Source organism: Cervus elaphus, chromosome 27 (assembly GCF_910594005.1).
Source record: "Cervus elaphus chromosome 27, mCerEla1.1, whole genome shotgun sequence".
NCBI classification, from domain to species: domain Eukaryota; kingdom Metazoa; phylum Chordata; class Mammalia; order Artiodactyla; family Cervidae; genus Cervus; species Cervus elaphus.
In genome coordinates, this window is record NC_057841.1 from 12,913,297 (window position 1) to 12,929,699 (window position 16,403).

Genomic DNA, 16,403 nt, shown 5'->3' on the forward strand with positions numbered 1-16,403 from the left:
TGATGGTAACAGACAAATTGGAGAAACTGTTAAAAGTAACAAACTTAATTCCTTCTAATGTCCCTCTATAGAAAACATTCTGAAACCTACTCATCATTGCCATTCTTCCTGAGATCTTCTTACATTTATTTGTGGTGACCAGAACCAAACAGTATGGTTAGACTTAAATATTAAAGAAAAATGTATTACATGAATAAATTTTTTATTTTATTTTTTTTATTAGTTGGAGGCTAATTACTTCACAACATTTCAGTGGGTTTTGTCATACATTGACATGAATCAGCCATGGAGTTACATGTATTCCCCATCCCGATCCCCCCTCCCACCTCCCTCTCCCCCCGATTCCTCTGGGTCTTCCCAGTGCACCAGGCCCGAGCACTTGTCTCATGCATCCCACCTGGGCTGGTGATCTGTTTCACCATAGATAGTATACATGCTGTTCTTTTGAAACATCCCACTAAATTTAAAAAATTATTACTGAAATCTTGGCCAATGAGAAACATTTCATTGATGTAGTTCTCATCTTTATTTAATGTCTTTAATTTAAGCCTCATGAAATAATAATTAAACACGCTGGGCTTCTTTAAAAATGGCACAGTTCAGTTCAGTCGCTCAGTCGTGTCTGACTCTGAGACCCCATGGACTGCAGCACGCCAGGCTTCCCTGTCCTTCACCAACTCCTGGAGTTTACTCAAACTCATGTCCATTGAGCTGGTGATGCCATTCAACCATCTCATCCTCTGTTGTCCCCTTTTCCTCCTGCCTTCAATCTTTCCCAGCATCAGAGTCTTTTCCAATGAGTTGGCTCTTTGCATCAGGTGGCCAAAGGATTGGAGCTTCAGCATCAGTCCTTCCAATGAACATTCAGGGTTGATTTCCTTTAGGATGGACTGGTTTGATCTCTTTGCAGTCCAAGGGACTCTCAAGAGTCTTCTCCAGCGCTACAGTTCAAAAGCATCAATTCTTCAGTGCTCAGCCTTCTTTATGGTCCAACTCTCACATCCATACATGACTACTGGAAACACCATAGCTTTGACTATATGCTCCTTTCTCGACAAAGTGATGTCTCTGCTTTCTAATATGCTAAGTTTGTCATAGCTTGTCTTCCAAGGAGCAGCATCTTTTAATTTTGTGGCTGCATCCACCATCCACAGTGCTTATGGAGCCCAAGGGAAAAAAAAATCTGTCACTGTTTCCACTTTTTCCCCATCTATTTGCCATGAATTGATGGGACTGGATGACATGATCTTAGTTTTTTGAATGTTGAATTATAAGCCAGGTTTTTTACTTTCATCAAAAGACTTTTTAGTTCCTCTTCTCTTTCTGCCATTAGGATGGTGTCATCTGCATGTCTGAAGTTGTTGATATTTCTCCCGGAAATCTTAATTTCAGTTTGTTCTCCATCCAGCCTGGCATTTCACATGATGTACTCTGCATAGAAGTTAAATAAGCAGGGTGACAATATACAGCCTTGATGGACTCCTTTCCCAATTTTGAACCAGTCTCTTGTTCCATGTCTGGGTCTAAGAGTTGCTTCTTGTCCTGCATAAAGGTTTCTCAGGAGACAGGTCAGGTGGTCTGGTATTCTAATCTCTTAAGAATTTCCCACAGTTTGTTGTGAGCCTCACAATCACAGGCTTTAGTGTAGTCAATGAAGTTGATGTGTTCTGGAATTCCCTTGCTTTTTCTATGATCCAACCAATGTTGGCAGTTTGATCTCTGGTTCCAGTTTGCACATCTGGAATTTCTCTGCTTACTTACTTACTGCTGAAGCCTAGCTTGAAGGATTTTGAGCATTACTTTGCTAGCATATGGTTTATAATAGGATTATTGAATATAGTTCTCCGTGCTGTGCAGTAGGACCTTATTGTTTATCCATTCTAAATATAAAAGCTGATATCTGACAACACCAACCTCCCACTGCATTCCTCCCCAATCCGCTCTCCCTTGGCAACCACCAATCTATTCTCTGCATTTGTGATTCTGTTTCATAGATAGATTCATTTGTGTAATACTTTAGATTTCACATATGTAATATCATATGGTATTTGTCTTTTTCTTTCTGACTTACTTCACTTAGTAATGATGATCTCTAGTTGCATTCATGTTGCTGCAAATGACATTATTTCATTATTTTTATGACTGAGTAGTATTCCATTGTATATCTGTAGCACATCTTCTTTTATCTATTCATCTGTTGATGGACATTTTAGTTTGTTTCCATGTCTTGTCTATTGTGAATGGTGTGACTATGAAAATAGATGTGCAAGCTATCTTTTTGAATTATAGTTGTCTGGATATATACCCAGGAGTGGGTTTGCTAGATCATATGGCAATTCTATTATCAGATTTCTGAAGAACCTTTATACTGTTTTCCACAGTGGCTGTGGGTTCCCTTTTGATCACGTTCTCTCTTGCATTTGTTATTTGTAGACGTTTTAATGATGGCCATTATGACTGATGTGAGGTGATATCTCACTGTTGTTTTGATTTGCATTTCTCTAACAATTAGCTACATTGAGCATCTTTGTCTCTTGGCTATCTGTATGTCTTCTTTGGAGAAATGTCTGTTTAGGTCTCCTGTCCATTTTTAGATAGGGCTGTTTGGTTTTTTGTCATTCAATTGTCTGAGCTATTTGTATATTTTGGAAATCAAGCCTTTGTCAGTTGCATCATTTGCAAATATTTTCTCCCATTCTGTAGATTGTCTTTTCATTTTGTGTATGGTTTCCTCTGTAGTGCAAAAGCTTGTGAGAGTGATTAGATCTCATTTGTTTTTATTTCTATTGTCTTGGGAGACTGACCTACAATAACACAGGTGTGATTTACATCAGAGAATGTTTTGCTTATGTCCTCTTCTAGGAGTTTTATGGTGTCATGTCTTAGGTTTAAGTCTTTGAGCTGTTTTGATTTTGTGTGTGTGTGTATATGGTAGGAGGATGTGTTGTAACTTTGATTTGCATATGGCTGTCCAACTTTCCCAGTACCACTTGCTGAAGAGACTTTTTTCTTTTTATATATTTTCGCTCTTTTGGTGAAGATTTTGACCATAGCTATGTGGGTTTATTTCTGAGCTCTCTATTCTGTTCCATTGATCCATATGCCTGTTTTTGTGCAGTATCATGCTGTTTTGATTACTATAATTTTATAATGTAGTCTGAAGTCTGGAAGGGTTATGTCTCTTGCCTTGTTCTTTTTCTTCAGGGTTGCTTTGGTAACTCTGGGTCTTTTATGTTTCCACAGGAATTTTAGGATTATTTGTTCTAGTTCTGTGAAGATATCATGGGTAATGTGATAGGGACCACATTAAACCTACAGATTGCTTTGGGCACTATAGCCATCTTAACAGTATTAATTCTTCCAATATAAGTGCTTGGGGATATCTTTCTATTTCTTTGAATCATCTTCAGTTTTCTTTATAATGTTTTATAGTTCTTAGTATATAAGTCTCACCTCATTGGTCAGGTTTATTCTTAAGCATTTTATTTTGGAGGTGCAGTTTTTAAAAGTATTTTTTTATGTTCCCTTTCTAATATTTTATTGTTGGTATAAAAATGCAATCAACTTCTAAATGTTAATCTTTATCCTGCTACATTGCTGAATTTATCAGTTTTAGTAGTTTCTATGTGGCATGTTTAGGGTTTGCTGTACATAGTATCCTATCATCTACATATAATGACAATTTTACCACTTCCCTTCCACTTTGGAAACCTTGTCTTTGTCTGATTGCTGTGACTAGTACTGTGGGTGAAGAGAAGAGGTGAGAGGGGCATCCTTGTCCCATTCCAGACTTTAGTGGGAAGGCTTTCAACTTTTCACAACTGAGTATTATATTGGCTGTGGGTCTTTCATAAATAGTTTTTATTATTTTGAAATATGTTCCCACTGTACCTATTTTGGTAAGGGTTTTTATTAGAAATGGATGCTGAATCTTGTCAGATGCTTTTTTTGCATTTAGACGATCACGTGGTTTTAGGCCTTTATTTATGTGGTGCGTCTAATTGATTATTCTGTGTATGTTGAACAACCCTAGTGAACTCAGGATGAATACCACTTGTTCATGGTGTATGATCTTTCATACATGTTATTGATTTGACTTGCTAATATTTTGTTGAGAATTTTTGCATTTATATTCAAAGATATTGGCCTGTAATTTTCTTCTTTGGTGATGTCTTTGTCTGGTTTTGATACTAGAGTCATGGCGGATTCATAGAATGTCTTTGGGAGTGTTCCCTCTTCAGTTTTTTGGATGAGTTTGGGAAGGATCAGTATAAGTTCTTTGCATGTTTGGTAGAGTTCACCTATGAAGCCATCTGGTCCTGGACTTTTGTTTGTAGGGAGTTTTTAGATTACAGGTTCTGTATCATTTTTAGTGATTGGTATATTTAAATTACCTATTATTGATTAATTTTGATGGACTGTATGTTTCTAGATACTTGTCCATTTCTTCCAGGTCACTGAACTTTTTGGCATATAATTTTTCATAGTATTCCCTTGTAGTTTTTTGTGTTTCTGCAGTATCATTGCTGTGTCTCCTTTTTCATTTCTTATTTTATTTGGGTTATCTCTTTCCTTCTTGGTTAGTCTGGTGAGAGGTTTGTACATCTTGTTTATCATTTAAAAGAACAAGCTCTTTGTTTTATTGATTTTTTTTTCTCTTGTTCTTTTAATACATATTTTATTCCCTCTCTGATCTTTATTATTTCTTTCCTTTTTCTGACTTTAGGTTTTGTTTGTCTTTTTTCTAATTCTTTTAAGTGGTAGGTTAGGTTTAACAGGCATGGTTAACTCCATTTTACAGGTGAGAAAACAACAACTTTAAAGGATGAAATGAATTGCTTAAATGTCTTATGCATGCCTGACAGTTTCCAACCATCAGTTCTGTAATTCTGACAGGTCTTAAGTGAAAGGTCCTTTCCAGTCCACAGACTTGCATAGGACACTTAAGTCAGTCATGTATTCATTAAAGCCACTGTTTCTCACCTGTAAAGTAGAGATTCTAATTTCTATCTCATAAAGCAGGTAAGATAGTGCCTATAGTGTGAAAAATGAAATCCAATGTTAATATTTTATTTGTGTTTCAGCAGCCCTTTCTTATGTCAGTATATTTTATTATGTGATTTATTCTTTAAATTTTGCCTGATTACATTCTCTTTAGAACCATTTTTATTTCTACTTCTAACACAATAATGTAGAATTATATATTTGCTACTTTTGTTTATCTGAGGCATCAATGTAGCTGCTGAACAGGACAGTCTCTTTCACATTACATTTGCCAAAGATTGATACCTCACTCTAATAAATATGGTTCAAGCTGGAAGGAGGAGGTTTTTTTCCCCAATAGAATACATTCAAAGGTGAGATATGTTCAACATTCAGTATAGAAATTGTTTGCCTAGTTAAACTTGCCAAGCTGCTGGTAGAAAATAATTATGTTGGTCTGTTGGTTTGCTTTTGAATAAATCTTTCTAGTGTTTTTGTTTCTTTGATGGATACATTGCATATAATAGATGTATGAACACATCTCTAAATGTATAATACATCTCTAAAAATTATTCTTTTCTAACCAGCAGAATCTTCCTCCATGAGAGTAGAAATTTTCAAATGTTCCTTCACTAGTTGTGTTTCAAAATGAATATAAAATTCCTTCATTTGAAGATATAGAAACCAGATATTTGAGGGTAACATTAGAAAATATTACTATCTTCACAATTTATAAGGTGGAGAAAAATAGTCTGTGTACATCTTTAGAAATGGATCATGCCAACAAGATGAAAATGTATTCAGACTAGAAACAGTATCATTCTCATGCTTTTCACTGTGTCATACCTGAAGTCCAGCCACAGTGAAGAGAGTGGTACCAAGGCTACCCACTCCAGCATTCAGGCCTAGAGAATTCCATGGACTATAGTCCATGGGGTCGCAGAGCTGGACATGACTGAGAAACTTTCACTTTTCTTCACTTCACTTCCCAAGGTGAGAAGGCTTTGGAGATCATTCCCTTCCCACACCAGTCACGGTTCTCAATTTTATTCTTAGGAGTGAGTGAGGGCCAGGCCAGGGGGCACACAGAAGTTCTTTGCATTTTAGACAGAAACGTGTACAATGTGTATGTTAGTTGGATACCAATCTTTAAAGTCTAACCTTTAAGCTCCTCTTGGGATCTGAAGACAATATCGTATTTTCAAGTGTGATTTATTTTTTTTTAAGTTTTTTTTTCCATTTATTTTTATTAGTTGGTAGCTAATTACTTTACAATATTGTAGTGGTTTTTGTCATACATTGACATGAATCAGCCATGGATTTACATGTATTCCCCATCCCGATCCGCCCCCCCCACCTCCCTCTCTACCCGATCCTTCCACACATGCACCCCAGTGTTCATCGCAGCACTGTTTATAATAGCCAGGACATGGAAGCAACCTAGATGCCCATCAGCAGACGAATGGATGAGGAAGCTGTGGTACATATACACCATGGAATATTACTCAGCCATCAAAAAGAATTCATTTGAATCAGTTCTAATGAGATGGATGAAACTGGAGCCCATTATACAGAGTGAAGTAACCCAGAAAGATAAAGACCAATACAGTATACTAACACATATATATGGAATTTAAAAAGATGGTAACGATAACCCTATATGCAAATCAGAAAGAGACACAGATGTACAGAACAGACTTTTGGACTCTGTGGGAGAAGGCGAGGGTGGGATGTTTCGAGAGAACAGCATTGAAACATGTATATCAAGTTTGATTTAAAATAAGCTAACAACCCATTTCCTATATTTCTCTAAATTTCTCCAAGAGCACTGTCATAAGATGGAAATCACATATACTTATATATCATTTCACATTTGACATATATCAATGGTTTTGCAATATAATACTAAACATTCCCCATTGTGATATCATTTTTTTAGGTTGTTCAGTATAAACTATGCTTAAGTTACTATAGTTCTGTTTTTAAATGTTTATATTTAAAACTGGTTAATAATACAATTAATGTGAAGGGGTATTTTTTAAAATAGTATTGAGGTTTCTTCATTAATGTGATTATGAGTGTTCTAATTAATGAAAATATTTAATTTCAGTTTTCTTTTATTCTGAGAGTTTTCTGATACTTAACAATTCTAAGTGTTTCCTTTACAATGAGAGTTAACAATATTTAAACAGAAAAATTTGACATTTATTTTTACTGGTTAATGCCTATCTTTTTATATCATAATATTGTTCCTGACATTTTTCTAGCCTAATATATGGAGTTTCAGGTATATAATGTCAAGATCATTATTACTCTAAATGCTGTCTAGTGAAAATGTGAATAATCTTACAAAGACATTTCAAAATCAGTAAGAAAACATACCTAATGTTAAGATTTATGTAGTTGAATTTAAGGGCAAGTAGTATTAGTATTTAACATTTTTCTGGGAGGCATTTCCAAGATTTCTTTCCAGTATATTTTCTTTCCATAAAAATTTGCTTTCTAAATGTATTTTCTCTGGAGGAAATTGCCTCTTAAAAAGTAGAGTGAGATGAATAAACTAATATTTGTTGCATATTTATTAATGTCATGTGCTGTGGCAGCTGTTCCTTAAACATTATTTTATTCAGTCCTTAAGGGGGTGTTCTAGCGTTTTATAATAAGTAACATGCTCAAGGTCACAGAAATAATAATATAGCAAAGCATATCTGATTTAGCCAGAGGACTGTGGGTAGGGGCAAAGTCTAACGAGCTGGGGACTAGAACTGTGAGTTTTTGTTGGTCTGATAATGCATATAGCCATTTTGCAGGAAGATGTTTTTTAAAGAGATTTATAAAGTATTTTTGGATAAAATGTCATGATACCTATGCCAATAGAATCTGGAGGAAGGGGCACTGTGAAACTCCCCAGGGCAATTCCTCAGGACAAGGGAGAGACCCAAGAAACAATGGCCATTTCTTACCCCTGCTGAAGTTTCAGGTGTAGGAGTGAGGTTATTTTGGACATTCTAGCTCCAGAGAGCTCCCTGTGGAATGCAGCTGCCAGAGGAAACCCCCCCCCCCCTCATCTACGTGAAGGAGCAAACCCAAAGAACTGTGGTAAATGTTTTAGGCAATTAAATATTGGGGTTAATTCATTTTGTAGCACTAGAGATCTCAAACAGACACTGGTATCTGGACGTGAGATGCTGCCACAACAAAATAGGTGGCATTGGTTTAGGGGCATCACCAAGTAGACACTGGAAAGATGGTGAAGAGGCTGTTAGCGCTGGTGTCCAAGCGGTGACGCCATTGTCACTGGAGACAGGGAGACATTTATGCATTGCTGCAATGATGAGCAACGGTGTCATCTGTGAGCACGTGGAAACTAAAACGTGATCAACCTGTGGGTCTACTCAGCAAGATTCCCAGGCAGAGTGTCAGAGCCTGTAGGCTGAGTGTTGGTAAGAGAAAAATAAATGAAAAAAATAAAATTTTAAAGCAGATTTCAGAGGAAATAGAGAAGGCAGTCTCAAAGTAAGAAAGTCTCCAGGTAAAAATAAAATCAAATTGGCCGAACAAGTTTTGTTAAGAACTAACCGAGACTGAAGACAAGGCTTAATAGAACTTTACAGGTTGTGGGACCCATCCTGGGACCCCACCCCGGCCAGTGCATATGCAGTGGTCAGTGGAAGGTCACGACTGGCCTCTTTGTCCGTAGGCCTAGAGGTAATGATACAGTCTTTTACAAAGAGACAAACTAGGTGATCAAACAATAGAAAGCTTTATTTACAAATCAATTAGTAAATGTTCATTCCCACTAATGGGAAAGGAGGAAGACCAGGTATACTATTGACAAATTTTACAAGTCTGCTTCTTTGGAAATAGCTATGTGGGATTACATAATGTCGTTTAAGTAAATTTCTTTATCTAACAACTAAAATATGAATGAAGCAGTAAACTATACTGTATAAAATCTCAAATACTCCTATATGTGCAATTTTCCGCTTTGCTTTTGTTCATGCAACTGAAAGGAAATCACAACTTTGTTTCCACCTGATTTATACCTTGATACTTCTTTCCAATACTGGAGGACTTTTCCATGATGTTACTGCAAACTGTTTACCCCAATGAAAGTCAGAAGTCCTCTCAGTTTGAGGAACTTTGCTTTTCCCTAACATCCCTCCCAGGTGATTCGCTACTTTTCTGAGATTATTTGTATCAGCTGGAGTGCAAATCCATAGTGTTTTGACACCTCTGTCCACTTTTACCTTTTATGAAGAACTATACCAAACATTTTCCACAGAACATACCACTTCTACCATGTAGATTATGCATATGTGTCTTTGTCTATCAGTTACTTAAACCACTGCTTTTCTTAAGTACAGTGATTCTCATATCAACTGTCCAGCAAACTGAATGGCTTACAACTTATATTTTCTTACAAGTATTATAATGCCTTCTATTTATGTAAAATGTCTCCTTTTGTCTTTCAGAAATTTTATTCCTTTAGAACTAAAATTGATTTTGTGTGATATTTAAACTATCATAATGTAACATTTATTAGGGAAAATATTAAGAGCTAAGCAGCCTATATATTTAAGTTTCTTTTAATGTTTCTAATATCTATAACACATTACTTTTTTTTTTTTTTTTTTTTTTACTGGAAAAGCTTTACAATGTTAGTGTCTGCTCTATAATGAAGCATACATAAGTCCCCTCCCTCTTGGGGCTCCTTCCCTCCGCACCCCATCCCACCCCTCTGGGTCATCACAGAGCACAGGCGGAGCTCCCTGTGTTTACAGGTCCCCACTAGCTGTTTTACACACGGCAGTGTGTATATGTCAATCCCAACCTCCCAGTTTGGCCCTCCCTCCCCTCCCCCCCACCTCACATCCACATGTCCATTCTCTATGCCTGTGTCTCCATCTCTGCCCTGGAGATAGGTTCATCTGCACCATTTCTCTAGATTCCACATGTATGCGTTCATGTATGACATTTGTTTTTTCTCTTTTTGACTTCATTCTATATGGATGGATGGACTCTGGGTCCATCCACATCTCTACTAATGAACCTGTTTCATTCCTTTTAGTGGCTGAGTAATATTTCATTGTATATATGTACCAAATCTTCATTATCCATTCATCTGTCATTGGATATTCAGGTTGTTAAGGAAATATGAGGGAAAAAACCATCAAGATATCCTTATCTAAGGTCCCAATCTTGAATTCAACATGTTTTATGAAATAATTACCGATTTTGTAAGTGCCTGAGTTTAATTTCCAAGTTTTCATTTGTTTCTTTCTGTTCATTCAACGATCTCTGGAGCTTATGGATCTGATTCAGGAAATCATCAAGCTGAAAGCAAAATAGAAAAATGCTTCAGGTATGATGACTGAAATAAGAAAATCTCTAAAAGCAAGCTCTGTTTTTTGTGTAACAGTCTTAGGCATAAAATAATTTGTATATATGCATGAATACATAGTAATATTATTTTTAATTATAAAATTAGTTCACATAGTTAATAATAAACATCCACATGGACTCTAGAATATTTGACAGAATCTTTTCCATCTTGGCAGTCTTCCCTTGTTTCTAACACGGGCTCCCCTACCTTATTATTACCATGACTTTGCAAATGGTTCTGTCTTCATGTGTGTATTTATACATATATTTAAGTATAGTATATATATATGTGTGTGTGCGTGCTAAGTTGTGTCTGATTCTTTATGACCTCATGGACTACAGACCGCCAGACTCCTCTGTCCATGGGATGTCCCAGGCAAGAATACTGGAGTGGGTGGTCATTCCCTTCTCCAGGGGATCTTTCCAACCCAGGGGTCGAACTCATGTCTCTTGCATCTCCTGCACTGACAGGTGGGTTCTTGACCACCACATCACCCGGTAAGTTCATATATATAGGGTACAAAATGGTACAAACAGAAACATCCTTTAAAATGTATTCTTTTAGTTGTTTTTAACTTACACATTTAAAAAAATGGGTATTATGCTGTTTGTAATCATCTGATACTTCAACTGCTAAGACTCATCTACATGAGCATGTCACTGTAGCCTTGTTGTTCTGTTTTACACAATTATGCTGCACAATAATGCTAAGACAGCAACCACCCTCCTGTTCATGAGTAGTAGACTGTCTGCAGCCTAGAGCTGCTGTGGATTTTTGTGTGTGTAACTCCTGATGTATATGTGCAATGTAGTCTCTGAAGACATATGTAGGAGAACTGTCAGGTTATATTTTTTAATGTTGAATTTTATAAAAGATAAAGCTAAACTGTCTCCCAAAACAGTTTACTAACTTACCTCCCAAAGGCAATTAGATGGTCTCCTGATTGTCACGTATTGGCAAAGATGTGCTCAATGTGAGATATGAAAATTTTGCCAATCCTTGCTAAATAAATTATGGTCAATACCTCTTTATATTTTTATTGGTTCAGTGTTTTTCTCTCATTCCTATTCAGGTCTCCTGCTCATGGCTCTATTTGGAGCTCTTTTCTTTTCTTGTACATGTTTATGTTGTAATCTCAATACTAACACTTTGTTAGTTGTAAGTGTTCCAAGTATCTTCACCAAGTATTATCAAGTTTTATAACTTATTTTTTCAATTTTATTTGAGAGATCTTTGGGTGAATAAATGTTATTTTACTAAACATAATTTATCTATTTTCTTTTACAGTTGGGATGTATGTAATGATGCTAAAAATACTTCCCTATTCAAAGCTTAGAAAAATATTAATCTATATTGTCAACTAAAATTTGTTAAGGCTTTGTATTTGTCATTTAAGTCCTAGATCAGGATGGGATTTACTTTTCTATATGATACGAGGTATTATTGATACAATTTTTTCTCTAAATAAGTACATTTTAATAGTTAATTGTCAAGTTGTTACCCTAGTGAAGTTTCCATAGGGTAGGTTTTAGATAGTTTTACTGTCATCTTCACAAGATCTAGCAACCATATTCATCCAGTTGAATATTTCAAAGTCTTCTGGACATTTTCATGGATATACATACAACTTTAAGACAATCTTACCTCTCCACACAGACTGCTGAGCTATGGCACTATAGTAAAATAAGGTCAGTATGATAATTTTGATTATTCTTATGATTTTATTAAATATGAAATCTTTCTTAGTATGTACAGAGTCAAAATACTGCTAAAAATGAAAACTGATCCCAATTCTCTGATTCCTTAGCCAGTATTATTTAAGTTAAAACATTTTAAACAATAGAAGTCTATAGAGTTGAGTTGGTGTTATTATCTTCCAGGAGTAAAAAGCTATTTCTTTTCATAACTTCATGGAGTAATACCATTCTATAAACCCTTTCCTATCAATTATTTGTGCCCATGAAGTAAACATTGTTAAAGTATATAAAAATTAACTCTGAAATAATTTTTATTTCTGAATGTCAATCATTGAGACAGTTTTAGTAATACCCACACTCTTTTGACATCCACAATTCTTAAGTTTATTTATACACCTAAAAGAGTTACTTTTATACACTAATCCAAGTTTATTTTCTTACCATAAAAGTTCTCTCTTATCTATCCTGTGCAGGTTTTTGTGGACTTCACTTTTTCTTGTTTCTACTTTATATAAATGTTGAACCAGAACATTTTTTCAGATCTTCTACATTTCTCTAGTTCTCATGTTTATGCAGTTATGTAACATGTATTTAATATATTAGGCTTATGTTGGATTTAATCATTGTATTTTACTTGAAGTTATTCAAATCAATAGACAGTGTTTTCTCTTTTGTTAGATAAATGTTACAGAAGTATTTATTAGAGTAAAAATATCTATGTATTACTTAAAAGTTCTTATAAAGTTTTAGTTCAGTTGCTCAGTCATGTCCAACTGTTTGCAACCCCATGGACTGCAGCACACCAGGCCTCCCTGTCCATCACCAACTCCCAGAGTTTACTCAAACTCTTTTCCATTGAGTCGGTGATGCCATCCAACCATCTCATCCTCTGTCGTCCCCTTCTCCTCCTGCCTTCAATCTTTCCCAGCATCAGGGTCTTTTCAAATGAGTCAGCTCTTTGTATCAGGTGGCCAAAGTACTGGAGTTTCAGCTTCAGCATCAGTCCTTCCAATGAAAATTCTAGTAGGCCCAGACTATTTAGCATACAGACTAATTTTGCCTCTTCAGATATAGTCTTATAACCAATTTCTTTATTTAGGGATGAATCAATGCTCAACATTCATGCCTCATTAAATATTTTCTATCAGGATAAAAATTATAAGAATAAAGTAATAGGCTAATAATAATTGACAATTATTATTCTGGACTATTTGGTTATTTCACATTTTTGTGCCTCTCCAAATATCTACTTGGAAAAAAACCTGTCTATTTGGCATCACCTGGGGCAATTCCCAGATGATTTAATGAATCAATGAGAAATATTACCTTTTTGTATTTTTTTCAGTTTATAAATTTTCAGCTTTTATTCTACCCTTTTGGACTTTAGGAATGCCAATGTGGGAATATACAGGAACTAACTGGAAAACTTAATTACAGATAGGTATTATTAGATATTTAAGGAATATTTGGTACAACTAAGAATAAAGAGCTTAATGTAATACTTAAGTTATTATATTTGAAATTGGGATAATCAGAATAAATTTGTAATGCATTTTGGAAATGTATGCCAAAAGTCTTGACGTGTTTTTAAGAAATCATGTATTGAAATGTCTGAAAAATAATATGAGACACACAAAAGCTCTTTTTTGCACAAATATTTTTCATTATGTTCATGAAAAAGTCAAATTGACCTGAATGGTTACTGAAAGTTTCATGTTTAATTATAGTTCATCATTCTGATAGAACATTCTGCTGAGTGTTAAAATGTTTTATTAGGCTTCATAATGCTATTTTGTGATATTTAACTTCAGAAAAAAAGCTCACAATATTATGAGTAATGCATGACATTTCTTATATGAGATAACATATAAAGAAAAAACAAAATGATACAAAATACTGGTGGAAATGTTCTTTTTCTAAATCTTTGTTAAACTTTTATAAAATTTACAATAAAAAAGGATGTTAAAAATGCAATGGAAAAATGCCCAAGGTGGAATTCAGTCCTTACCTCAAAGACTTGGCTAGCATCTGATACTAATCACACGTGCTATGCCACTTCAGTCACTTCTAACTCTTTGGAACCCTATGGACTATAACCCATTAAGTTCCTCTGTCCATGGGGATTCTCTAGGCAAGAATACTGAAGTAGGTTGCCAAGCCCTCTTCCAGGGATCAAACCCACATCTCTTATGTCTAATCACACACCTATGGTCAGTTAATCTACAACAAAGGAGGCAAGAATATATGATGGAGAAAACAGTGTCTTCCATAAGTGGTGCTGGGAAAACTGGAGAGCTGCATGTAAAAGAATGAAATTAGAACATTCTCTAACACCATGAATGCATGGAAAGTTGCTTCAGTCAGGTCTGACTCTTTGCCACCCTGTGGACCATAGCCCACCAGGCTCCCCCGTCCATGGGATTCTCCAGGCAAGTGGGTTACTATGCCCTCCTCCAGGGGGTCTTCCCAACTCAGGGACTGAACCCAGGCCTCTTAGTCTCCTGCACTAGCAGACGGGTTCTTTACCACTAGTGCCACCTGGACTCAAAACGGATTAAAGCCCTAACTGTAAGCCCTGATACTATAGAACCCTTAAAAGAAAACACAGGCAGAACACTCTGACATAAATCACAGCAAGATCTTTTTTGATTCACCACTGAAAATAATGAAAATCAAAAAACCAAACAGGATCTAGTTAAACTTACAAGGTTTTACATAGCAAAGGAAAAAATAAGCAATAAAGACACAACCCACAAAGTGGGAGAAAATATTTACACATGATAGGATGAACAAAAGATTAATCTCCAAAACATACAAACAGCTTATGTACCTCCAGAGCAAAAAAATAAAAAATGGGGAGAAGATCTAAATAGACATCCCTCTAAAGAACAGCATGTATACTATCTATGGTGAAACAGATCACTAGCCCAGGTGGGATGCATGAGACAAGTGCTCCGGCCTGGTGCACTGGGAAGACCCAGAGGAATCGGGTGGAGAGGGAGATGGGAGGGGGGAACGGGATGGGGAATAAGTGTAAATCTATGGCTGATTCATATCAATGTATGACAAAACCCACTGAAATGTTGTGAAGTAATTAGCCTCCAACTAATAAAAAAATTAAAAAAAAAAAAAAAGAAGACATACAGATGGCCAAAAAGTAAGTACATGAAAAGATGCTCAACATCTCTAATTATTAGAGAATGCAAATCAAAATGACCACAAGGCATCACCTTGTACTATTCAAAATGGCCATCATCAAAAATTCTACCAACACTAAATGCTGGAGAGGGTATAGAGCAAAGGGAACCCCCTACACTGTTGACGGAAATGTAAACTGGTGCAGCCACTATGGCGATCAGAATGTAGTTTCCTTAAGAAACTAAAAACAGATCTACCATCTGATGAAACAATCCTACTCTCAGGCATATATCCAGAGAAAGTGATATTTTGAAAAATTCATGCACCCCAATGTTCACTGCGGCACTAATTACAATAATCAAGACATGGAAGTAACCTAAATGTCTGTAGATAGATGAATGGATAAATAAGATGTGGTACATATGTACAATGGAATATTACTGAGGCATAAAAAGGAGTGACATAATGCCATTTGCAGCAATATGGATAGATCTAGAGATGATCATATTAAGTGAAGTAAGACAAAGACAACTATCCTATGGTATCACTTGTATGTGGAATCTAAAAAATGATTCCACATACAAATGATTATACTACAAATGAACTTATTTACAAAATAAAAAAGACAGTCCTAGAAAACACACTTATGGTTACCAGAGGGGGCAGGGATAAATTAGGTTGGAATTAACATATTTATCCTATTATATATAAAATAGATAATCAACAAGGACCTACTGTATAGCACAGGGAACTCCATTCTGTAGAACCTATATGGGAAAAGAATCTGGAAAAGAACAGAAGATATATGTATATGTGTAACTGAGTCACTTTGCTGTATACCAGAAACACAACATTTAAGTCAAATATGCTCCAATATAAGATTTTTTAAAAGTGAAAATAATCTAATTAAAAAATAAAATCTCTATCAAATAAAAGTTACAGAAGTTATTTTCCTCATTCACAATTATAAATTCTGATATTAAGTAAGAAACAAACTGTTGATTAAGGTCTTCTGACATTTACTCTGTTCTTAGGCATAATATATGAGAGAACATATATTGTTGTGATCCCAAAGAAAGGCAATGCCAGAGAATGCTCAGACTAGTGCATAACTGCACTCATCTCACATGTTAGTAAGGTAATGCTCAAAATTCTCCAAGCCAGGCTTCAGCAATATGTGAACTGTGAACTTCCAGATA

General features: G+C 35.6%; 1 protein-coding gene across 2 annotated transcripts in view; it reads right to left on the minus strand.

Annotated features, from left to right (window-relative positions):
* The window catches only part of CCDC102B (coiled-coil domain containing 102B), a 266,641-nt gene that overhangs the window by 22,204 nt on the left and 228,034 nt on the right, over positions 1-16,403 (minus strand). The window contains exons 9-10 of one of the 2 annotated variants that reach the window (XM_043889289.1): positions 10,217-10,320; positions 6,627-8,685 (exon numbers count right to left, since the gene is read on the minus strand). In XM_043889289.1, coding sequence (XP_043745224.1) covers positions 8,592-8,685; positions 10,217-10,320 — 198 coding nt within the window. In that variant the 3' untranslated portion in view covers positions 6,627-8,591. Of the gene's footprint in view, positions 1-6,626; positions 8,686-10,216; positions 10,321-16,403 lie in introns of those variants that run through there. The other variant, XM_043889290.1, reaches the window with a different exon arrangement.